The 24,893-nt window shown below is 49.5% G+C and overlaps 2 protein-coding genes across 5 annotated transcripts in view; one reads left to right on the top strand and one right to left on the bottom strand.

Moving 5' to 3' along the window:
- Positions 1-354: 354 nt before the first annotated feature.
- PGLYRP2 (peptidoglycan recognition protein 2) lies at positions 355-24,893 on the bottom strand. 3 transcript variants are annotated; one of them, XM_064381716.1, is made up of 6 exons: positions 24,799-24,893; positions 9,352-9,476; positions 6,124-7,194; positions 4,548-4,758; positions 2,598-2,895; positions 355-1,753 (listed from the first exon to the last, which is right to left on the bottom strand). In XM_064381716.1, the coding sequence occupies exons 2-6, from the start codon at positions 9,413-9,415 to the stop codon at positions 1,664-1,666; spliced, it is 1,734 nt and encodes a 577-aa protein (XP_064237786.1). In that variant the 5' UTR covers positions 9,416-9,476; positions 24,799-24,893; the 3' UTR covers positions 355-1,663. The 3 variants fall into 3 exon arrangements, with proteins under 3 accessions (XP_064237786.1, XP_012313177.2, XP_012313176.2); XM_012457754.2 differs by lacking the exon at positions 24,799-24,893 and adding an exon at positions 10,146-10,210; XM_012457753.2 differs by lacking the exon at positions 24,799-24,893 and adding an exon at positions 10,088-10,149.
- Positions 9,661-24,893, top strand: part of CYP4F22 (cytochrome P450 family 4 subfamily F member 22) — a 74,447-nt gene continuing 59,214 nt past the window's right edge. The window contains exon 1 of one of the 2 annotated variants that reach the window (XM_012457755.3): positions 9,661-9,860. The gene's annotated coding sequence lies outside the window, so the exon portion shown is untranslated. The remainder of the gene's footprint in view (positions 9,861-24,893) is intronic. The other variant, XM_012457760.3, reaches the window with a different exon arrangement.

Raw genomic sequence — 24,893 nt, 5'->3', positions numbered from 1 at the left:
AGTGGAAATTTGCTTGAAAACACATTCTTTCCTGGCTGCCTCCAGTTCTCTGCTTGGGCTCACCTCTCTTTTTTCTTCTTTCCCTCCCTCCCTCCCTTCCTTCTTTCCTCTTTCTTTTATTCCTTTCTTTTCTTTTCTTTTTTATTATACTTTAAGTTCTGGGGACATGTGCAGATGGTGCAGGTTTGTTACATAGGTACACACGTGCCATGGTAGTAGTTTGCTGCGTCCATCACCCTGTCGTCTACATTAGGTATTTATCCTAATGCTATCCCTCCCCAATCCCCCCACCCCCTGCTATTCCTCCCCTGGCCCCCACCCTCCAGGCCCCAGTGTGTGCTGTTCCCCTCCCTGTGTCCCTGTGTTTTCGTTGTTCAACACCCACTTATGAATGAGAACATGTGGTGTTTGGTTTTCTGTTCTTGTATCAGCTTGCTGAGAATGATGGTTTCATGTCCTTTGAAGGGACATGGATGAAACTGGAAACCATTTCTCCACCTTCCTTTCTTTTCTTTGAGACAAGGTCTCACTCTGTTGTCCAGGCTGGAGTACAGTGACACGATCATGGTTCACAGCAGCCTCGACCTCCTGGCCCAAGCAATCCTCCCACTTCAGCCTCCGGAGTAGTTGGGACTATAGGCACACACCATTATGCCTAGATTTTTATTTTTTTTTAGGCAGAGTTTTGCTCTGTCGCCAGGCTGGAGTGCAGTGGCACAATCTCAGCTCATTGCAACCTCCACCTTCCAGGTTCAGGCAATTCTCCTATCTCAGCCTTCCAAGTAACTGGGACTACAGGCACACGCTACCATGCCCAGCATTTTTTTTTTTTTTTTTTTTTTTTGAGACAGAGTCTCACTCTGTCACCCAGCCTGGAGTGCAAAGATGTGGTTTCAGCTCACTGCAACCTCTGCCTCCCAGTGTCCTGCCTCAGCCTCCTCAGTAGCTGGGACTACAGGCATGTGCCACCACACCTGGCTAATTTTTGTATTTTTAGTAGGGACAAGGTTTCACTATGTTGGCCAGGCTGGTCTTGAACTCCTGACCTCGTGATCTGCCCGCCTCGGCCTCCCAGAGTGGTGGGATTACAGGCATGGGCCAATGCACTCAGCCCTTTTTTTTTTTTGACACAGGGTCTCACTCCATCACCCAGGCTGGAGTGCAGTGGTGCGATTTCAGCTTATTGCAACCTCTGCCTGCTGGGCCCAAGTAATCCTCCTACCTTAGGCGTGCGCCGCCACACCTGGATAATTTTTTAAATTTTTGCTAGAGATGGGGTGTTGCCATTTGGCCAGGCTGGTCTCGAACTTTTGAGCTCAGGCGATCCACCCTCCTCAGCCTCCCAAAATGCTGGGATTACAGGCATGAGCCACTGTGCCCTGCTATGCCTGGATAATTTTAAAGACTTTTTTGCAGAAATGAGATTTCACTCTGTTGCTCAGGCTGGTCTTGAACTCCTGAGCTCAGGCAATCCTCTCGCCTTAGCCTCCCAAAGTGCTGGGATTATAGATGTGAGCCACTGTGCCCTGCCCTGGGATCTCCTCTCAATAAACTACTTGACTAGAATTATTGTGTTAAGGTCCGCTTCTGGGAAAACCCAAACTAAGACAACGTGTGCAAACACAGATGATGCAAGAACAGAGACCTTCTTTCCATGCTGTCTTTACTGGAGTTCTGAGGCAGGCAGGGTCAATGGGGATGGCTCCCTTCTGGATCTCTGAGAGACACTCCTGGCAGGTCTTGTCTTCACATTCTGGAACAGACAAGAGAGTGTGAGGCTTGTGGGTGGTTGTGGTGTGTGACTGAGTCTGTCCTCCTGGTGGTGGAACCCTGGATCAAGGAGGGGACAGTGTCCCAAATGAGAGAGTTGGGGACAAAGCCAACTATAGGCCAAGATAGGTGTGCTCGTATAGCTTAATGAAATGAAGTGGCAGTATGTAGGCAGCACGAGACTGTCCAGGTATGATTCTAAAATTGTTTTAGTGATGGCGATCAAGGGCTGGGATGAGGTCATCAGGCCAAATTTGCGCTGGCATAAGAGTAGTCATCGGGGTTAAGGAGTCAGGGACAAAACAAGCATCCTCAGAGTTGAGATTGTCTGGGCAGAGAATTGCAACAGAGGATTAAGGGCTGGACAGAGGTTATGCAGGCAAAGGTCGAAGCCCAGGTTCATGTTGTGTGGACAGAGGGCCTTTGGGTAGGGGCAGGGCTCCTGAGGTCAAGGTTCGAGGGCTGGGATGAGGGTGGTGCAGGCTGATGGGTTGTGGCTTGGGTAGAGGTTATGAAGGCCAGGCTGAGGTTGTGAGGGCAGAGTCAGGGTCCATGCCCTGGCTGGAAAAGTAGAGGTATTAGGAGCTGGGAAAGGACAAGTTGGCGGGGTCCCGCGCTAAGCTGAGGCTGCACAGGCAGAAGTCACAGGATCAGGGATGCTGCCCGCAGAGTGACCCGCGAAGGCTGGGCCTGGGTTGCCTGAATAGACTGCAGGGAAATAGGGGGCCTGGCTGGCACAGCGGTTACAGGCGGGGTGCAGGGGCCTCCTGAAGCTGGTGCAGACGGAGGGGCGGCGGGCCCCGGGGGTGCAGGCGGGGCAGACTCACCGCGGTGAAGTGCGGCCAGGTGCGCAGCTGGTCGAAGAGCGCGTCGCCGGGGCAGTCGGTGCGCACCAGCTGGCGGTGGCCCAGCAGCGCGTAGTCGGGCCGCAGGAGGCCGGCGCGCACCGCACAACTCGGGAGCGTGTCGCGCACCGTGCGCAGAGCGGCCTCGGTGGGTAGAGCCGCGGTGTAGTTGCCCACGATGGCCACGCCGAAGCCGCGGGAGTTGTGGCCGAGCGTGTGCGCGCCTACCCAGTACCAGCCGCGTCCCTCGTACACGTAGCCATCCGAGCCCACCACGAAACTGCGGAGGGAAGCGGGAAACAAGCATCACACGGCGTCCCCTCCTCTAGTCTGCCGCTGTGCCAAGGGCCACTGACCCCAAGCCCACGCGGTCGCTCAGCCTCTGTCCCATCTAGCTCTGTCCCACTCTCACACCAACTGCCACTCCAGAACCGTTCGGTTTCTCTGGACCCGCCCTTCAGTACTGGCACGCCCCCTTCTGCCCTCCTCCTCCTCCACGCTTTGCCTTTTTTTTTTTTTTTTTGAGAAGGAGTCTGGCTCTGTCACCCAGGCTGGAGTGCAGTGGCACGATTTCGGCTCACTGCAACCTCCACCTCCTGGGTTCAAGCGATTCTCCTCCTTCAGCTTCCCTAGTAGCTGGGATTAGAGGCGCCTGCCACTACGCCCGGCTGATTTTTGTATTTTTAGTAGAGACAGGGTTTCACCACGCTGGCCAGCTGGTCTCGAACTCCCGACCTCAGACGATCCTCGGCCTCCCAAAATGCTGGGATTACAGGCGTGAGCCACCGCGTCCGGCCCCCTGCCTTTTCTCAAGTCCAGTTCTTCCCCAATTCAGAGCGCTTTTCTGTTTGTTTGTTTTTTTTGCGGGGGGGGGGGGGGGCTTTTTTTCCTTTCTTTCTTCTTCTTCATCTCTCGCTTGCTCGCTCGCTCGCTTTTTCTTTCTTTCTTTTTTTTTTTTTTTGAGATGGAGTTTCGTTTTTGTCGCCCAGGCTGGAGTGTAAGGGCGTTATCTCGACTCACTGCAACCTCCACCTCCCGAGTTCAAGCGATTCTACTGCCTCATCCTCCCCAGTAGCTGGGATTATAGGTACCCGCCACCATGCCCAGCTATTTTATTTTATTTTATTTTTAGTAGAGATGGGGTTTCGCCATGTTGGTCACGCTGGTCTGGAACTCCTGACCTCAGGTGATCCGCCCGCCTCAGCCTCCCAAAGTGCTGGGATTACAGCCGTGAGCCACCGCACCCAGCCTTGTGTTTTTTTGTTTTGTTTTGTTTAGGTTTTTCTTTCCTTTCTTTCTTCTTTTCGAGACGGGTTCTCTGTCGCCCAGGCTGGAGTGCAGAGATGCGATCATAACTCACTAAAGCCTAGAAAACCTGGGCTCCAGCGATCTTCCCACCTTAGACTGCCGAGTAGCTGGGACTACAGGCCTGCAACACCACGCCCGGCTTTTTTTTTTTTTTTTTTTCATTTGTGGAGATGGTGGTGGTGGGGGTGGGGGGGGTCTTCCTATATTGCTTAGGCTGATCTCGAACTCCTGGGCTCAAGCGATCCTCCCGTCTCAGCCTCCCAGTGTGGTGAGATTACAGGCGGGGGCCACCTCACCCAGCCTCCTGTCTGTTTTAGGCCGTCTCTGCCTAGCCTCAGACCCAGACTCTACCACTGGTCCCGCTCCTCTCCCAGATCCCGCCTCCTGCCCTAGTTCTCTGCCCTTGCCGTGGTCCCACCGTTTAGCTAGTCCTGGTTCCTATTAAGGCCACGCCCCTAGCCTAGGCCACACCACCTCTCCAACTTGGCTCCACCTATCAGGACTCCTCCTCGGTCTTGCCAGCTTTCCTCGGATTCAAGCCCAGTCCTCGGCAACAGGCTGCGCCCACTCAGACCCCACCCCCTGACGTGAGCCCCGTCCCCGCCCCGGCCGGGCCCCTCCCACCTGTAGCCGATGTCCTCCCAGTCTTGCGTGTCCTGGTGGTAGCGCTGCATGGAGCGCATGTTGGCTGCGCAGCGCGCGAAGTCCATGCACGGTGGGGCAGGCACGTAGGTGTGATGCACGTACAAGAATCCCAGTGGCAGCTGCAGCGGCGTCGGGCGGCCCCGATAAGGCGCCGCTCCCCAGCGGCAGCGGGGGTGGATGGCCGGGCATCCTACAGGCAAGGGAGTTCAAGGCTGGGGTCAGGACGTGTTTCTCTGCCTGCCCCCTCCACCCCCATTAAAGCACACATACAGACCATCCCCCAGCCTCCTCTCAGATTTATAAAGGGTCCAGTCTCACCCCACATTGGTCCTCCCTGGAGACCAACTAAATGTACTCAACTAAATCTATTTTATTTTTATTTAAAAAAAAGTTGGGGTGGGTGGGACGAAGTGTCTCACACCTAGAATTCCAGCACTTTTGGAGGACGAGGCGGGCGGATCACCTGAGGTCAGGAGCTCCAGACCAGCCTGGACAAAATGGTGAAACCTTGTCTCTACTAAAAACACAAAAATCAGCTGGGCATGGTGGCACATGCCTGTAAATCCCAGCTACTTGGGAGGCTGAGGCATGAGAATCACTTGAACTCGGGAGGTGGAGGCAGCAGTGAGCCGAGATCACACCACTGAACTCCGACATGGGCAAGGCACAGCAAGACTCTGTCTCAAAAAAAAAAAAAAAAAAGAATGCCTTTTGGCTGGGTGCAGTGGCTCATGCCTGTAATCCCAGCACTTTGGGAGGGCGAGGTGGGTGGATCACCTGAGGTCAGGAGTTCGAGACCCGCCTGGCCAACATGGTAAAACCCCATATCTACTAAAAATACAAAAATTAGTTGGGTGTGGTGGTGCATGCCTATAATCCCAGCTACTCAGGAGGCTGAGGCAGGAGAGTCGCTTGAACTTGGGAGGCGGAGGCTGCAGTGTGCCGAGATCGAGCCATTGTACTCCAGCCTGGATGACAAGAGCAAAAGTCTGTCTCAAAAAAAACAAAAACAAAAATAAAATAATGTCTTTTGCAGCAACATGGATGAACTGGACGCCATTATCTCAAGTGAAACAAGTCAAACACAGAAAGACAAATACCATAAGTTCTCGCTTTTAAATGGGAGCTAAACAATGTGTATACCTGCATGTGTGGAAAGATAGACAGTGGAGATTCAGAAGGGTGAGGGGGAGTGAGGAGGGAGGATGATGACACATTGCTTAATGGGTCACTGTATGTTATTGGAGTGATGGATACCCTAAAACCCCAGACTTCACCATGATGGAATCTGTGTGAGTAACAAAGTTACACTCGTACCCCATAAATTAATGCAAATAAATACTATGAAACAAAACAAAATTAGATGAACTCCTATTCATCCCTCAAGGCACATCTCTAGCATTTCCTCGCCTGTGCTGCTGTCCCACCCATCTCTGACCAGATTCCTTATTGTCCTCTCTGGACTCGCCTAGTCCTCAACTTCCCTGAACACATGGGGCTGGGGGTATCTGTATCTGTCATGGTAAGTGTCACAGGGTGTGGGGAACCTCCTCACCCAGGAAGGCCTCCGTGAACTCCTTGGTAGCATTGGTGGCCACCTGGGCCAGGTGTTCCTGGCTCATGTGCTGAAGCTGGGGGTGTACCGGCTCCAGCCTCTGTAGCAGGACAAGGGTTCCCCACACCTGCTGGGCCAGGATGGGGGCTGAAGTCAGAGCAGCCCCTTTCTGCCGTCGGAAGTTGCTGCGGAACCCTGGGTCTCCAGCCACCCCAGCTCCATAGTACTGGCTCAGCAAGTGGCTGAGGGATGGCCGGGGCTCAGGAGTCTGGCTCAGGTAGTCTCCAAGGATGAACCCATCCAGGGCACCATTGAGGAAGGCCATGGTTAAAAGAGATGCCCTGGGGTCCAGGAGCCTAAAGGTCTGAGGGGCAGAGAGCTGGTCCCAACAGCCCTCACTTCCCAGGCCTGGATGGCTCTGGCTCTGGGAACCTGGGAGGAAGGTCAGGCCCAGGTTTCCAGCCAAGGTGACTGCCAGGAGGCTGTCCACCGTAGTTGGGGGGGACTTGGCTTTGGCATCTGGCAAGGAAGCTTGGACATCTGGAGAGCCTGTGGTGGCATCGGGAGAGCTGGTTCCAATATTTGCAGTGGTGACATCTGGAGCAGCATCCCTGAGTCCTGGGGAGGAGGGGACTCTTCCATCTGGAGCAAGGGCTGCGACATCTGGAAAGGTGACTCCAGCCTCCCGAGGGGCAGCTGTGCTGTCCAAGGGCAAGTTTATGACCCTGCGCCCTTGCAGCCCTGCCTGCAGTCCCGCCAGCAGAGGCTCCACAGCCACGGTCGAGCCATCGGGTGCCAGCACCACCCCGTATTCCTGCCCGTCTCGTACACCATGTCGGGCCACCTCCTTGGTCAGGCCTTGCAGTTCTGGGCTCAGTGAGTAGGGATCCAGCTCTGCAGCATCCAGGCTCCGTGCCTCCAGCAGGAAGTGGTAGAGGTGATTGTGGGGGCCAGAGCTTGGGGCTGACAGCAGCCACGCAGAAGCTTTGTGGCTGGCCTTGGCAGCCGGCGCCTTCTGCTCCAGCTCAGCCAGGGCCTGGATGACAGACTTCATGAGCAGGGGCAGGGAGGCTGCAGGAGGAAAGAATGTGTTAGCCCAGCTCCGCCCATTCCTGAGCCTCCTTATATTGATTCCACATCTTCCCAATGCTCCCAGCTCTCCATCTGATAACCCCATGACCCCCAACACTATCCTTGTATAGATGAGGAAACTGAGGCACACAGACTGTGACCTGTTGGTTAAGAAAGTCAGACTGTCTGCGAGTACTGGGGAGCCATGGCAGGATTATGAGCAGGAGAGAGATGTGACTAGCTTGGCATCCTAAGACTAGATTCTTAAACTTAGATTTGTTTATTTGGCTGCCATAGGGAAATGGATTTTTGGGGTGCTAGAACAGAGAAGGGAGACACTGTGGAGGTGAGAGATGAAGGTGGCAAAAGGCAGGTAGTGACATTGTAGTGGGCAAAAGCGGAGGAGTCCCGAGATCTTGAGAGGAAGAGATGGACAGTCTTTTGTGATGGATTGAAGTTAAAAGTTGGGGATGTTAGAGGGAAAGGTATTTGGAAAGATGCCTGGGGCTGGGTGCGGTGGCTCACACCTATAATCTCAGCACTTTGGGAGACCAAGGCAGTTGGATCACCTGAGGTCAGGAGTTTGAGACCAGCCTGGCCAACACCGTGAAACCTGGTCTCTACTAAAAATACAAAAATTAACCAGGCATGTTGGTGCACACCTGTAATCCCAGCTACTCAGGAGGCTGAGGTGGGAGAATCACTTGAAAAAAAAAAAAGAGGCAAATCCTGCCTCTGCCACTTCCTTGCTGTGTGACCTTGGGCAGGTAACTTAACCTCTCTGTGCTTCAGATGCCTCATCTGTAAAGGGACATTATCTTAGTCCCTTTGTGCTTCATGTGGAGGTGGAGGTTGCGGTGAGCTGAGATCATGCCATTGCACTCCAGCCTGGGCAACAGAGTGAGACTCTGTTTCCAAAAAAAAAAAACAAAAAAAAACGGCTAGGTGCAGTGGCTCGCACCTGTAATCCCAGCACTTTGGGAGGCTGAGGTGCAAGGATCACTTGAGGTCAGGAGTTTGAGACCAGTCTGGTCAACAGATTGAAACCTTGTTTCTACTAAAAATACAAAAGTTAGCCAGGTGTGGTGGTGGACGCCTGTAATCCCAGCTACTTGGGAGGCTGAGGCAGGAGGATCTCTTGAACCCGGGAGGTGGAGGTTGCAGTGAGCTGAGATCGTGCTGCTGCACTCCAGCCTGGGTGGCAGAGTGAGATTCTGTTTCAAAAAAAAAGAACAGAGGCATCCAAGATCAAGGTGCTGGCATCTGGGACTTCCCAGCTTGTAGAACGGCAAGAAAGTAAATTTCTCTTCTTTACAAATTTCCTTGATTTCGGGTATTCTGATATAGAAACACAAAGGGACTAAGATAGTGTCCCTTTACAGATGAGGCATCTGAAGCACAGGGAGGTTAAGTTACCCGCCTAAGGTCACACAGCAAGGAAGTGGCAGAGACAGGATTTGCCTTTTTTTTTTTTTTGAGATGGAGTCTCACTCTGTCATCCAGGCTGGAGTGCAGCAGGGCTCAGCTCACTGCAACCTCCACCTCCCGAGTTCAAGCGATTTTCCAGCCTCAGCATCCCAGAGTAGCAGGAATTACAGGTTCCTGCCACCATACCTGGCTAATTTTTGTATTTTTAGTAGAGATGGGGTTTCACCATGTTAGCCATGCTGGTCTTGCACTCCTGACCTCAAGTGATCTGCCCGCTTCGGTCTCCCAAAGTGCTGGGATTACAGGCGTGAGCCCCTGCGCCCAGCCAGAGGCAGGATTTGAATCTAGGAAGTCTTACTCGCCACACTCTCCTCTCTAGAATCTAGGTTCTTCTCCAGTCCACCACCTTATTCCTCTGCAGCGTTGTTCTTCTGTGCCTAAAAAGCCCTTTCTTGCTTCTCCACCAAATCAATTCTTTCTTCCTATCCTAGCTCCTATGTCTCCTCCTCCAGGAAGCTTTCCCTACTTTTGCTCCCCAGGCCCCAGATTCCTCCCTCTATCCTTGCCCTGACTCTGTGGGGCTGTGAATATCTATGTCTCCATGCTGGAGGTTCTTTGAGAGCTTGAGTCTCCAGCCTCACTTCATGCAGGACCAGACACAGACGAGACACCAGCACACCTTCCGCAGAGCCGAGAGGTTTGGTTCCAGAACTCTGCCCCCTGACTCACCTGTCCCTGGGTCTGACCACAGTAGCAATCCGAGTAGGATCCAGAGGACACCCTGGGCCACCATTGCAGGATTCCAGCTTCCAAGGGGTATTCCCGGTTGGCCTCGGCAGAGAACCTCAGCGGTGCTGGATGGAGACAGGCACAGAGAACTGAGCAGAGCCTGTGGCCACTGTCAAAGTCCAGCAGCTAATGACAGACCTGCCTCTCATAGAGCTGTGGGCGGAAGGCAGCAGGGATATGGGGCAGCGAACCCTGGGTCAAGGTCATCGGGGCCTTGCAGCCTCCCCCAGTCTCTCCTGTCCCTCCTCGACTGAGGTCAGTGGTCAGTAAGCCAGGCCCATCCCCAGAGGGGCCTGGAGACCAGGTGGTTCAGACTCCATAAACTCTGCCCGTTCTCCAGAGAGATAGACCGAGACCAACCTAGCAAACCCTGTCCCCTCTCCAGAGTGACAGCTCTGTAGCCGCTGCTGGCCACCAGAGGGGACTCTCAGCTGCCGCCTGCTGTACTGGTAAGACTGACTGTGTTGGGGGAGGAGAGAGAAGCAGAGGCCTGAAGTTGGCACTGCCTCCTGCTTTGTTTTTGCAAGCAACACTTCAGGCTCAGGCAGAGCAGGGGGGCGGGGGCTGAGGATAGTATTTGCTAAGCCCGCTCCGAGCCCACAGGGACCAGGAGCTGTCACCTCTCATCCAGTTCCAGCCCCAGATTCCAAGCCATCAGCAGTGGCTTAGAGCACACCTTGAGCTTGAGTGTTCAGGAGCCTGGGATCGTCGCAGGAGCTGGCTTCTGGGCTCACCTGGGTTGACAGTGAAGTGTTCTTCCTCTTGTCCCGGTGCCTGTGGCTGACCTGCAGAATGGGCCCGTCTCCCCTTTATCCTGGCATCAGGTGGGGAAGGTTGACGTGACTGGGCTGTTGTGTATGTAAATCATTTCCTTGTGGGCCTCCCACCCCGAAGCCAGACTGGGGAGTTTCCAGGAGACCCACCAGGCTGGGGACTCAGCTGGGGCGGGCCTGGGAATGTCCTGCCTGAGCCAGACCTGGGATTCCCCTGGAGGCCACCCCTGGGGCCTCCTGGGATATCAAGTTTTCTCTTTCTAGGGACCTTGCACCTCCCAGCACAGAGCTGGGCATATAGTGGAGGCTGAGGAGGTAGGGTGCTAAGGGATAGAGGGAATGGGGGATACTTCCCAGGTGAGTCAGAGACAATGTCTTCCTCCAAGCCCAAGTTTCCAAGGATTTGGGGAGAGGAGCTCTGCCTGGTAGAACCATGTGAAGGTTGTGGGCTGAGGCAGGTACTAGGGTGAGGTATTCTTCTTGCTGCAAAATTTAAGGCAGTGCTGAAAATCTAAATCACCAAGATAAATTATTTTTTTTGAGATGGAGTCTCACTCTGTTGCCCAGGTTGGAGTGCAGTGGCACAATCTTGGCTCACTGCAACCTCAACCTCCCAGATTCAAGCAATTTGCCTGCCTCAGCCTCCCAAGTAGCTGGGATCACAGCCATGTGCCACCATGCCTAGCTAATTTTTGTATTTTTAGTAGAGATGGGGTTTCGTCATGTTGGCCAGGTTGGACTTGAACTCCTGACCTCAGGTGATCCATCCACCTCAGCCTCCCAAAGTGCTGGGATTACAGACTTGAGCCACCTCACCAGATTGATAAATAATTTTAAGACTTTTTAAAAGAGTAGTTTTATTATTATTATTTTTTAAAGATGGGGTCTTGCTATGCTAGCCAGGTTGGTCTTAAACTCTTGGCCTCAAGCAATCTTCCTGTCTCAGCCTCCCAAAGTGCTAGGATTACAGGCATAAGCCACTGTACTCGGCTTTATTTATTCATTTAGTTTTACTGTTTTTGAGACAGGATCTCCCTCTGTTACCCAGGCTGGAGTGTAGTGGCGCAATCTAGGCTCACTGCAGCCTCTGCCTCCCACGTTCAAGAGATTCTCCTGCCTCAGCCTCCCAAGGAGCTGGGGTTACAGGTGCCTGCCACCACTCCCAGCTAATTTTTGTATTTTTAGTAGAGATGGATTTTCACCATGTCGGCCAGACTGGTCTTGAACTTCTGGCCTCAGGTGATCCACCTGCATCGGCCTCTATTTTTATTTTTTTTATAGAGGTGAGGGTCTCGCTATGTTGGCCAAGCTGGTCTCAAACTCCTGGACTCAAGGGATCCTCCAGCCTTAGCTTCCCAAAGTGCTCCCATTACAGGCGTGAGTCACTGTGCCTGGCCTAGAGCAGTTTTAGGTTCGTGACAAAATTGAGCAGAAGTTACAGAGAGCTCTACCCCCTGCCCCAACACATGCACAGACTCCCCTTATCACTGTCCAGCACTAGAATGGTATGTCTGTTACAATCGATGAACCTGCACTGACACATCATTACCACTCAAAGTTTGTAGTTCCCATTAGGGTTTGCTCTTGGTGATGTACATTCTTCCTCTTCTCCTCCTCCTCCTTCTTCTTCCTCTTCCTCTTCCTTTTCCTCTTCTTCCTTCTTTTTTTTTTTTTTTTGAGTCGGAGTTTTTGCTCTTATTGTCCAGGCTGGAGTACAATGGTACAATCTTAGTTCACTGCAACCTCCGCCTCCCGATTCAAGCAATTCTCCTGCCTCAGCCTCCCAAGTAGCTGGGATTTCAGGCATGCACCACCATGCCCAGCTACTTTTGTATTTTTAATAGAGACAGGGTTTTTTTATGTTGGTCAGGCTGGTCTCAAACTCCCAGCCTCAGGTGATCTGCCTGCCTTGGCCTCCCAAAGTGCTGGGATTACAGGCGTGAGCCACCGTGCTCGGCTGGTGCTGTACATTCTATGCGTTTGGACAAATGTATAAATGATGTGTGTCCACCATTAGAGTGTCATACGGAGTACAGTTGACCCTTGAACAACATGCGTTTGACCTGTGCAGGTCAACTTATATGTGGATTTGTTTCAATAAAAATTACATGGAGTGTGCCTGCCTCTCTCCTCTCTCCCCTTTGATCTCTTCCACCTCTTCTGCCTCTGCCACCCCTGAGACAGCAAGACCCTTCCTCTTCCCCCTCTTCAGTGTTAGATATAGTGAACCTCAAGTTTCTCTTCAAAGAATCAGTATGTCAGTACATTCAGCTCTCTTATTCTTTAATTCTCCATTTTAAAATTTAACTTCCTTGTAGTTTCAGTAAACAACCTGTCCCAACAGTTCTAATCAGTAGTTCACATCTGTTCCCCAGTCCCCTGCTCTGTCCTGACTCCTCCTGGTCACCTGCTCTGGTCACTTTCTTTGACCCCTGGTTATCTGCTCGGACCTGTCTGTAGCCGTCCTTCCCCCTAAACTACCCACCCTGCCACTCTGGCTTATACCCCTGCTCCCTTTAAAATAGCCAATTGGAATTAGACTAGACTGTGTGGTCTAACCCTAGCCAATAGGCGAACGGCACAGCAGTAGGGGTGACCCACCATCAGGAATAAGAACACCTTTCCCTCCTTTGTCCAGGTGTGTGCTTGCCATTGATCCATCTGTGAGATGCACCCTTCTATAGAAGGAAATTGCCTTGCTGAGGAAATTCATATTCGAGTACTGCTTCTTTTGTGGCACCAAAAATTTTACCTATAACATCATCCTACTCAATATGAAGATGATAAGGATGAAGACCTTTATGATGATCCACTTCTACTTAATGAATAGTAAATATACTTCCTCTTCTGTATGATTTTTTTTACTTTTTTTTTTTTTGAGACAGAGTCTTGTTCTGTCCCAGGCTGGAGTGCAGTGGCACCATCTCGCCTTACTGCAGCCTCTGACTCCTGGGTTCAAGCGATTCTCCTGCCTCAGTCTCCTGAGTAGTTAGGATTACAGATGCCAACACCACGCCTGGCTATGGGGTTTCACCATGTTGGCCATGCTGGTCTTGAACTCCTGACCTCAGGTGATCTGTCCGCCTCGACCTCCCAAAGTGCTGGGATTACAGGCATGAGCCACTGTGCCAGGCACGTGGATTTTTTTCAATAAATTACATGGACTGTGTCTACCTCTCCTCTCTCCCCTTTCACCTCCTCCAACCTCTTCTGCCTCTGCCACCCCTGAAGGCAGCAGGACCAACCTCTTCTCTTTCTCCTCCTCAGCCCACTCAATGTGAAGACAATGAGGATAAAGATGATTCACTTCCACTTAATGAATAGTAAATACACTTCCTCTTCCATATGATTTTTTTTTTTGAGGTGGAGTCTCGCTCTGTCGCCCAGGCTGGAGTGCAGTGGCCTGATCTCGGCTCACTGCAACCTCCGCCTCCTGTGTCCAAGCAATTCTCTGCCTCAGCCCTCTGAGTAGCTGGGATTACAGGTGCCCACCATCACGCCTGGCTAATTTTTTTTGTATTTTTAGTAGAGATAGGCTGATCTTAAACTCCTGACCTTGTGATCCAGCCACCCTGGCTTCCCAAAGTGCTGGGATTACAGGCATGAGCCACCACGCCCAGCCCTCTTCTGTATGATTTTCTTAGTAATGTTTTTTTTTTCTTCAGCTTACTTTATTGTAAAAGTACTGTATATAATATATATGTAACATACAAAATACCTATTAATTGACTATGTTATTGGTAAGTCTTCTGATAAACAGTTGGTTTGGTTATCGATAGTTAAGTTCTTGAGGAATCAAAAATTATACTTGGGCCAGGTGTGGTGGCTCACGCCTGTAATCCCAGCACTTTGGGAGGCTGAGGTGGGCGGATCACTTGATCTCAGGAGTTTGAGATCAGCCTGGCCAACCAGGTGAAACCCAGTCTCTACTAAAAACACAAAAATTAGCAGGGCATGGTGGCACGCACCTGTAATCCCAGCCACTTGAGAGGCTGAGGCACGAGAATCGTTTGAGCACAGGAGACGGAGGTTGCAGTGAGCTGAGATAGCGCCACTGCACTCCTACCTGGGAGACAGAGCAAGACTCTGTTTTTTTTTTTTTAAAAAAAGTTATACTTAGGTCAGGCGCAGTGGCTCTCACCTGTAATCCCAGCACTTTGGGAGGCTGAGATGGGAGGAACACTTGAGCCCAGGAGTTCCAGACCAGCCTGGGCAGCAAGGTGAGATCCTGTCTTTATTCAAATACATATATATTTTAAAGTTATTCCTGGATTTTCAACTGCACCTAGCATCAGTGTCCCTCACCCCCACATTGTTTAAGGGCCAGCCATATTTTCAGTTTCCTAAAACTCCTCCGTGTTCTACCCACACATTCATTCCTGTATTCCCTACTAGCTCCTGGCAGCCACTGATCTTTTTACTGTCTCCATAGTTTTGCCTTTTGGAGAATGTCATACAATTGGAATCACATGGTAATGTAGCCTTTTCAGATCGACTTCTTTCACTCTGTAATACGCATTTAAGTTTCCTCCATGTCTTATGGCTTGATAGTGTGAAAGGAAAATATCTTGAGCTCCCAAAATCACTAAGGAAAACTCAAGCTGGAAACTGGCTTAGGGCAATCCTGCCTCCCTTTTTTTTTTTTTTTTTAATTTGGAGATAGACTCTCACGCTGTCACCTAGGCTGGAGTGCAGTGGGGTGATCTTGGCTCACTACAACCTCCACCTCCCAAGTTCAAGCAATTCTCCTGCCTCAGCCTCCCGAGTAGCTGAGATTACAGGCGCACACCACCATGCCCAGCTAATTTTTGTATTTTTTTTTTAGTAGAGATGGGGTTTCACTATGTTGGCCAGGCTGGTCTCGAACTCCTGACCTTGTGATCCATCTGCCTTGGCCTCCCAAAGTGCTGGGATTACAGGCATGAGCCCTCCCATTCTATTCAAAGTCACTGCTCTGCTCACTGAGATAAATGCGTTATCTGACTGCCTCCTTTGGAAAGGCTAATCTGAAACTCAAAAGAATGCAATCATTTGTGTCTCACCTATCTGTGACCTGGAAACCCCTCCCTGCTTCCAGTCTTCCTGCCTTTGCTTCAAGTTTTCCTGCCTTTCCAGACTAAACCAATGGACTTCTTACGTATATTGACTGATGTCTCACGACTCCCTAAAATGTGTAAAACCAAGCTGTGCACCGACTGCCTCGGGCACATGTTGTCAGGACTTCCTGAGGCTGTTTGACCTGTGCGTCCTCAACCTTGGTAAAATAAATCTTCTAAATTAACTAAGACGTGTGTCAGATGGTCTGGGTTCACTATGGCTCATTTCTTTTTATGCTGGATAATATTCCATTATCTGGATGTATCACGGTTTGTTCATTCATGTACTACAGGACATCCTGGTTGTTTCCAAGGTTTGGCAATTATGAAAAAAGGCTGGGCGCGGTGGCTCACACCTGTAATCCCAGCACTTTGGGAGGTCAGGGCAGGTGGATCACCACAGGTCAGGAGTTCGAGATCACCCTGGCCATCATGGCTAAACTCCATCTCTACTAAAAATACAAAAAATTAGCTGGGTGTGGTGTCACACACCTGTAGTCCCACTACTCAGTAGGCTGAGGCAGGAGAATTGCTTGAATCCGGGAGGCGGAGGCTGCAGAGAGCCGAGATCTCACCACTGTACTCTAGCCTGGGCAACAGAGTAAGACTCTGTCTCAAAAAAAATTATGAATAAAGGTGATATAAGCATCTGTGTGCAGATATTGTGTGGACTTAAGTTTTCAACTCCTTTGGGTAAATACCAAAGAGCTCGATTGCTAGATCATATGGTATGAGTATGTTTAGTTTTATAAGAAACTGCCCAACTGTCTTCCAAAGTGGCCGCACTGACCAGGTGTGGTGGCTCACATCTAACCCCAGCACAGTGGGAGGCTGAGATGGGAGAACTGCTTAAGCCCAGGAGTTTGAGACCAGCCTGGGCAACATAGCAAGACCCCACTTCAACAACAACAACAAAATTAAGTGGGTGTGGTGGTGTGCATCTGTGATCCTAGCTACTCGGGAGGCTGAGTTGGGATGATCCCTGGAGCCCAGGAGTTTGAGGCTGCACTGAGCTATGATCATGCCACTGCACTACAACCTAAGTGATATAAAAAGACCCTGTCTCAAAAAAAAAAAAAAAGAAAAAAGAAAAAAAAGGAAAGAAAAAGACAAAGGGGTTGTACCACTTTGCATTCCCACCAGCAGAGAATGAAAATTCTTGTTCCTGTTGGTCCTCCTTGTCAGCATTTGGTATTGTCAATGTTGTGGATTTTGGTTATTCTAATAGGTGTGTAGTGCTATAGCGGTATCTTGCTGTTTTTTTTTTGTTTTTTTTTTGAGATGGAGTCTCACTCTGTCATCCAGGCTGGAGTGCAGTGGCACAATCTCAGCTCACTGCAACCTCCGCCTCCTGGGTTCAAGCGATTCTTCTGCCTCAGCTTCCCGAGTAGCTGGCACCACAGGTGCGTGCCACCATGCCTGGCTAATTTTTGTATTTTTAATAGAGATGGGATTTCACTATGTTGGTCAGGATGGTCTCGATCTCTTGACCTCGTGATCCACCCACCTCGGCCTCCCAAAGTGCTGGGATTACAGGCTTGAGCCACTGTGCCTTTTTTTTTTTTTTTTTTTTGAGATGGAGTCTCACTCTGTCATCCAGGCTGGAGTTTGGTGGCTCAATCTCAGCTCACTGCAACCTCCACCTCCCAGGTTCAAGTGATTCTCCTGCCTCAGCCTCCCGAGTAGCTGGGACTACAGGCACCCAGTACCATGCTTAGCAAATTTTTCTCTTTTTAGTGGAGATGGGGTTTTACCATGTTGGCCAACCTGGTCTTGAACTCATGACCCCAGGTAATTCATCTGCCTTGGCCTCCCAAAGTGTTGAGATAACAGGCATGAGCCACTGCACCTGGCTCAGATTTCTCTTTAAAGCTTGGAGTTAGGGCAGAGACTGCCTTGTGTTAAGCCAGAGGCATGTCATGAATGGCAGCCTCTTTCCTTAGGTCTACCTAGGATTTGTGACCTTCTGGGGCGGGACACCTCCTCCAGGAAGCCTCTGTGGTTACCTCTTTCTCCCCTTACTCTCTCCCAGCTCCCTGACCTGCTGTTCCTCCCTTTAACCTAGGCTGTGCTTGCAGGGCTGGAAGTTTCTTTGTCCAGTTTTGTCTCCCCAAGACTAGGAGATGCTGAGTTTTTGGGGGGTGTCCAGAATTGCCCAGCATAGACTCAAGACCAAGTGAGTGTCAGGGAGAGATTGCTAAATGCACAAAAAGCCTGATGAATGATGTGGGGCTAGTTTGGGGTCGGGCTCTGAAATATACACACACATGTACACACATATTCGGGCACCCCCACACCAACGCATCGGGGTGGGGCTGGGCTTGGCCTGGGAGGCAGAAGGAAGGCTGGAAATCCCATAATGAATCACCTCCTACCCAGGTCTCCTCCCACCTCAGGAGGCCCGCTTGTCAGGATAAATCAAGGCCCCTCCAGACAGTCTGGGGTAGGTCACAAGAGTAGCCACTGACTATGGAGCAAGGCTAGCTCCCATGAGTAGTAGCTGTTAAATGTGCGCTCTGAATGAAGAGAACCCCTAACAGGCTTTGTGTGAGCAACAGGGCTGTTTATTTACCCAGGTGTGGGTGGGTTACATCTGAAAAGAGTCAGCAGAGGGCGGTGGAATAGGAGTTGGTTTTATAGGTTTGGGGTAGGCAGTGGAAAGTTACAGAAGGTACAGTTTAGGGCGGTTTTTGCAAGCTCAGAGGGGGGTCTTAGGGTCTGGAGTCATAAGGTTGACCAAGGTAAGTTACAAGGTCCAATTGCCTTATCAGTTGAGGCAGGAATGAGGAACAATAGAAAAATGTCTTAAGTTAATTAGGCACTGCAGGGGTTGGGGGCCTTCCAGTTACTTCAGACTTTTCTAGTTCCAGAAACTCATCTGGAATGTCTGTGCAAGTCACAGAGGTTACCATGGCATCCATGGTGCCATTAGTCAGCCTAAAAGACCTTACAGAAGCATTGGCACAGATAGGCTGAGCCTTGGGCCCTGGATCTTAAGTGAGGCTGGGATCAGGCCAGAGGAGAAGGGACTTAGGGCAGGGCTGGGCTTGGGCTTAAGGTCAGAGTTAACAGTATTCACTGTGGTAGCACTAATGATGCCAGTAATGAAGACCCCATGACTATTGTTACAGGAAAAGGGTCCCGATCGAGACCCCAAGAGAGGGTTCTTGGATCTCGCACAAGAAAGAATTCAGGGTGAGTCCACAGAGTAAAGTGGAAGCAAGTTTATTAGGAAAGTGAAGGAATAAAAGAATGGCTACTCCATAGACAGGGCAGCCCTGAGGGCTGCTGGTTGCCTTTTTTTTTTTTTTTTTGAGACAGAGCTTCACTCCATTTGCCCAGGCTGCAGTGCAGTGGCGTGATCCCGACTCACTACAATCTCTGCCTCCCGGGTTCAAGCAATTCTCCTGCCTCAGCCTCCTGAGTAGCTGGGATTACAGGCGCCACCACCACACCTGCCTAATTTTTGTATTTTTAGTAGAGATGGGGTTTCTCCATGTTGATCAGGCTGGTCTTGAACTCCTGACCTCAGGTGATCCACCCACCTTGGCCTCCCAAAATGCTAGGATTACCGGCATGAGCCACTGCGCCTGGCCTGTCTGGTCTTTTAAGACAAACTTTGCTGACCTCTGCTGAGCCAGCCCTCCAGGATTCAAATGCCTATGGTGCTGCTTACTGGCTGGAGCAAGTGACTTTATCTCTAGTTCTCATTTTGTCCATCTCTAAAATGGGAGAATAGTACTAACCGCATTGGGTGACTGTTAGCGTTAAGTGAGTTGATACTTGTATAAAGTGCTTAAAACAGTGCCTAGCACGGCTGCTCGTGGTGGCTCATGCCTGTAATCCAAACACTTTGGGAGGCCAAGGTGGGTGGATCACCGGAGACCAGGAGTTCAAGACCAGCCTGGCCAACATGGTAAAACCCCGTCTCTACTAAAAATACAAAAAAATTACCTGGTCGTGGTGGCACATGCCTGTAGTCCCAGCTGTTCCAGCTATTCGGGAGGCTGAGGCAGGAGAACTGCTTGAACCCAGGAGGCGGAGGTTGTAGTGAGCCAAGACTGCGTCACTGCACTCCAGCCTCGGCAACAAGAATGAAACTTTGTCTCACACACACACACACACAAACACACACACACACGAAAAAAAGAAAGGCATGTGGAAAATACTTGATGAGTAGGGAGTAGAGGATGGTGGTGTCCTGGGTTCCTGTTGTCCCACCCACCTGCCCCAGCCTCCCCAGCTAAGGTTCATTCCATGGAAATAATCCATTTAATTATTAGTATGGCTGGATTCCCATGTCCTAGAGGAGTCCAGAGTTACAGTCATGCATTATTTCTGTATCTGGGGCACTTGTCCAAGCCCAGGGCTTCCCTGCTGGCCCCTGGTCTTCCAGCAGCCAGCTGGGCCTTAGGGCTGGGCCTGGAGTCAATCTGGAACTGCAGCCAATCATGAAAGCCAAGGTCAGCCAGTCCCCAAATCGGTCAAACTCAATTCACCAAAAAGAAACTCACATCATGACATGAGCCAGTGACCACGCAGCCTCCAGCTGGGGCTTTTCTGCCATCCCCAGTGGGCAGAAGTTGACTTCAATTGCATCGTTCTGGGACATCAGGGGTGAGATTTAATCTCTCAGGCACCTGGTCCTGGAACTGGGGAGGAGGGAGTTTTGTAACTCAGGACATGAGATATTGCAGAGATATGGCGAGCTTAGCTCTTGGTGGTATGCAAGGGGCCAGGACTGAGTGTGGGGGAACGGGGCCAGATGTTAGCACTTCCTGGCAGAATATTTATGGAGCACCCACAGGCTCCTAGCAGTCATCACTGCTTAAGAAAATGACACAGGGCAAAGGGCTTTAAACATATCTTCTATAGAAAAACCCAAACATATTCAAAAGTAGAGAGCTGTAAAATGATCCCCTGTGCATACCCGTCGCCGAACTGACATCTTCAAATCACAATTCATCTTATTTCTTCTATACTCCACCCATTGTTTCTCTTTTGTGATATTATCTGCTGTTGAAGATTATTGCCAAGATCTATTAATTCATTAGTAGGTACAACATGATGATATTTGAGTGATAATAGTCGTCCTTCATGTATTAGCTGAAATACTTCTATAAAAAGAAACAGTCTCAGCCGGGTACGGTGGCTTACGTCTGTGATCCCAGCACTTTGGGAGTTCAAGGTGGGCGGATATCTCGAAGTCAGGAGTTCGAGACCAGCCTGGCCAGCATGGTGAAACCCCATCTCTACTAAAAATACCAAAATTAGCCGGGTGTGGTGGCGTGTGCCTGTAATCCCAGCTACTCAGGAGGCTGAGGCGGGAGAATCGCTTGAACCCGGGGGGTGGAGGGTGCAGTGAGTTGAGATCCTGCCGCTGTACTCCAGCCTGGAAGACAGAGCGAGAATCTGTGTCAAAAAACAAAAAAAAAAGAAACAGTCTTTCATCTTCCATTTGGTAACTCAGTGGTATTGTTCATATAGGAAAGGCAAGATGAGTCCTTGAGTCTTTTTCTTTTCTAGTTTTCTTTTCTTTTCTCTTTTTTTGAGAGGTGTTTTGCTCTGTCACCCAGGCTGGTGTGCAGTGGTATGATCTTGGCTCACTGCAACCTCTGCCTCCTGGGTTCAAGCAATTCTTTGCCTCAACCTCCCAGGTAGCTGGGATTACAGGAACACGCCACCATGCCTGGCTAATTTTTTGTATTTTTAGTAGACATAGGGTTTTACCATGTGGTAAACGAGCTCCAGACCTCAGGTGATCCATCTGCCTCAGCCTCCCAAAGTGCTGGGATTACAGGCATGAGTCACTGCCTCTGGCCTCTTTTTTAGTTTTCAAAATAATTATTGAATCCCTTAACATTCTCAAAAAGTAAACACTGACATTTTTTTCCCTTATAGATTTATGAGTCCATTAATTGAATGATTAAAATATGTCAATACATTGCAGTTTTTATCAATACTGATAATCAAATTGGATTCCTTTTTTGGCCAGTGAGAGTCTCTTTATGTTGACTGCTGAGTTCTTTTGACATGGCTCGGAGTCCTAGGTGGCTTTCTTGCTTCATGGTGTAACAAGACGTTCTCACAGGATACCGTTGGAACAGCTTGTTCATTTCCTGCCACAAGCCTGGGATCAGCAATTTCTTTGAGGAACCCTTGTTTCTTTGATAGGAAAATGAGGTAGAGACCACGGTCAAGGAGCAGGAGTGCTCATGGCTAATGGGTTCGTTTTGTTTCTAGGTCTTTTCACTGGATACAAATAGAAAAGTCCCCCACTTCTGTTTTTTTTCTTTTTTGCGGGGGGTGCCATCACCCAGGTTGGAGTGCAGTGGTGCCATTTTGGTTCACTACAAGCTCTGCCTCCCAGGCTCAAGTGATCCTCCCACCTCAGCCTCTAAAGTAACTGGGACCACTGGGTGCCACCATGCCCAGCTAACTTTGGTATTTTTTGTAGAGACAGGGTTTCATTCGTCATGTTGCCCAGGCTGGTCTTGAACTCCTGAGCTCAGGCAATCTGCCTGCCTTGGCCTTCCAAAGTGCTGGGATTATAGATGTGAGCCACCACACCTGGCCTCCCACTACCTCTTTTTTTTTTTTTTTTTTTTTTAAATATATAACATGGGCCGTGTAGGGGGGAAACCCTACAAGTGCCGTGGCAAGGGTCTGAAGCCTCAGCCTGTTCCCATATAAATATTGATTTAGAAAAGATTAGAAATGTAGGCACATAGTCATTCCTTTATATAATCATATATAATCTTATAGTTATTCACTTATAATCATAAAAATATATACTCAATATAACCTTTGATTTTACTAATGACTATCGGGTTATGAAGCATGGAACTGAGGGGACACTGTGAACAAAGTGATCCTAAGGCAAGATGCTCTGAGCCCTCTGTCACGCCGCATAAGGGCTGCTGGAGGGCGCCTCGGCTGTGCGGCAGCGCCAGCGCTGGGAAAGCGCCCGCTGTTTAGCCAGCTAGGGAAAGAGATGTCCAAAATGACCGAGACCTCTCCTTCCTGGGGGAGTTAGGAGAAAACTCCGCCTCTCCAGGCTCTTGTGGCAAGGCCGGACGGCTGTCAGGGAAGCCCGCAGACATCCAGGGCCTTAACTGTCTCTGTGTGATGCTGTGCTTCAGTGGTCACGTTCCATGCCCACTCTCATGTTCTGCTTCTGCGCCTGGTTTCTCTTCTTCTCAGAAGATAAGAATTAATGTCCTTGACATTTCTAACAAATATGCGAAGAGTGCTGACGCATTAGGTTTTCTCCTCACCTCGGCTGCTTGAAAGTCCTGGACCCCCCATCTCCAAGACACATGATTTACCTGACCCCATCACCGAACACCATTACCTCACCCTGCCTTCCCTGCCCCCTGCTTTGTACTCAATAAAAGTCAGAGCGTCTAGGCACTCGGGGCCACTGCAGGTCTCTGCGCTTTAGCTGGCAGTGGACCCCCAAGCCCAAACTCTCTTTTCTCTATCTCTGTGTCTGTCTCTTTTATTTCTACAGTTTCTCATCTCTGCACTAGCAGGGAGAGGCTCACAGAACCCTATAGGGCTGGACCCTATAGGCTGGGTGCAGTGGCTCACACCTGTAATCCCAGCACTTTGGGAGGCCAAGGCAGGTGGATCACCTGAGGGCAGGAGTTCGAGACCAGCCTGGCCAACATGGTGAAACACCATCTCTACTAAAAATACAAAAATTAGCCAGGCATGGTGGCAAGCACCTGTAATCCCAGTTACTCAGGAGACTCATTATATATATGTTTGTATAATGAGTTTGTACTCATGAGTACATATATATATATATATATATATATATATATATATAATGAGTTTGTATTGATGCTTCCAATTTGTATTTTGGACAAAATCGCTTTTATTTAGCCTGATCAATTTTATACCTGCATTTTTATTTTCTGACATTGAAAATCCAAATTCTCACCATCAACAACACAGTTACTCATTTGCTTTATTTCACAATACACACATGTTAATCTCAAAAGAACACACCAACAGTATCTTAAGTGATATGGTTACTGAAAACAGTTTAAAATTTTTTTCCCTGACCCTTTTCATCATTTTGATATATTCCACTAGAGAATATGCCATTAAATTATTGAGCTAAAACAGTTTATTTCTGATTGGTTATGCCACTAATCTGAAGTGTTTGATTTTTAGGTATTTTTTTTTGAGTGTAGAAAGTGTTTAAAAATTAGCTACAACAATAAAAACGTCTCACAATAAGATTGTGCATTATAACTGTCTCAAACAAACAAAAAACAAACCTATTAATATTGTTGTTCATATTAATCTGTTACTATTGTTAACTTTACCTACTACATCCAACCTCCCATTTAAAAATATCATTATAAATATAGTACCTTAGGCCAGGCTCGGTGGTTCATGCCTGTAATCCCAGCACTTTGGGAGGCTGAGGTGGGCGGATTACCTGAGGTCAGGAGTTTGAGACCAGCCTGGTCAACATGGCGAAAGCCTGTATATACTAGAAATAGAAAAAATTAACTGGGCGTAGTGGCACATGCCTGTAATCCCAGCTACTCAGGAGGGGAGGCAGGAGAATCGTTTGAAACCAGGAGGTGGCGGTTGCAGTGAGCAGAGATTGCACCACTGCACTCCAGCCTGGGTGACAGAGCAAGACTGTCTCAAAAAAATAAAAAAAATTAAAATAAATATGTACCTTTGCACATGCTACTTTGACTTACTGGGTCATTCAGACAAAGTAATACCACATTACTTTTTTACTGTGGCAAATACACATAACATACAATTCACCATTTTAGCTTTTTTTTTTTTTTTTTTTTTGAGATGGAGTCTCACTCTGTTGCCCAGGCTGGAGTGCAGTGTCGCCATCTTGGGTCACTGCAACCTCCGCCCCCGGGGTTCAAGTGATTCTCTTGCCTCAGTCTCCCAAGTAGCTGAGACTACAGGCACGCGCCACCATGCCCAGTTAATTGTTGCAGTTTTAGTAGAGACGGGGTTTCACCATGTTGGCCAGGATGGTCTTGGTCTCTTGACTTCCTGATCTATCCACCTTGGCCTCCCAAAGTGCTGGGATTATAGGCGTAAGCCATTTTAGCCATTTTAAGTGTACAGTTCTAGGGCATTTAGTACATCCATGCTGTGCCACCATCACTACCAGCCAGCTCCAAAACTTTTTGGCTTCCCCAGCTGAAACTGTCCTCATGAAACATTAACTTTCTATTCCCCACTCCTCCCCCAAGCACCTGGCAACCATCATTCTGCTGTCTCTATGAATTTGTCTACTCTAGATACGTCATATCAATGAAATCGCACAATATTTATCCTTGTGACTGGCTTATTTCACTTTCCTATAATTAGATCAATGCATATATAACTCTGGCAGATATGACCAGTTTTCCCTCCCCAGGGATTACCTTGCATTCCCCATTGGTTAAGCATGTGAATGTGTAAAATACTCCCAAGCCTTTCCATTTGACCTGGCAGCCTCCTAAACATTCTTTAAAACCTACCTCTGGCTGGGAGTGGTGGCTCATGCCTGTAATCCCAACAATCTGGGAGGCTGAGATGAGAGGAACCCTTGTGTCCAGGAGACGAGCATAGGCAA

Source organism: Aotus nancymaae, unplaced genomic scaffold (genome assembly GCF_030222135.1).
Source record: "Aotus nancymaae isolate 86718 unplaced genomic scaffold, 86718_ANA_hifiasm-v0.15.2.pri h1tg000028l, whole genome shotgun sequence".
In the NCBI taxonomy this organism is placed as follows: domain Eukaryota; kingdom Metazoa; phylum Chordata; class Mammalia; order Primates; family Aotidae; genus Aotus; species Aotus nancymaae.
This window is presented reverse-complemented; position numbering and strand designations above follow the sequence as displayed.

Bases quoted from the DNA above. Each gene is read 5' to 3' on its own strand.
- PGLYRP2 (XM_064381716.1), bottom strand. From the start codon at position 9,415: ATGGTGGCCCAGGGTGTCCTCTGGATCCTACTCGGATTGCTACTGTGG. The intron at 2,896-4,547 runs GTGGGAGGGGCC...TTCCCTCCGCAG, and splicing joins TGGGAGGACATCGGCTACAG to TTTCGTGGTGGGCTCGGATG. The intron at 1,754-2,597 runs GTGAGTCTGCCC...TGTCTGTTCCAG, and splicing joins CCTGGCCGCACTTCACCGCG to AATGTGAAGACAAGACCTGC.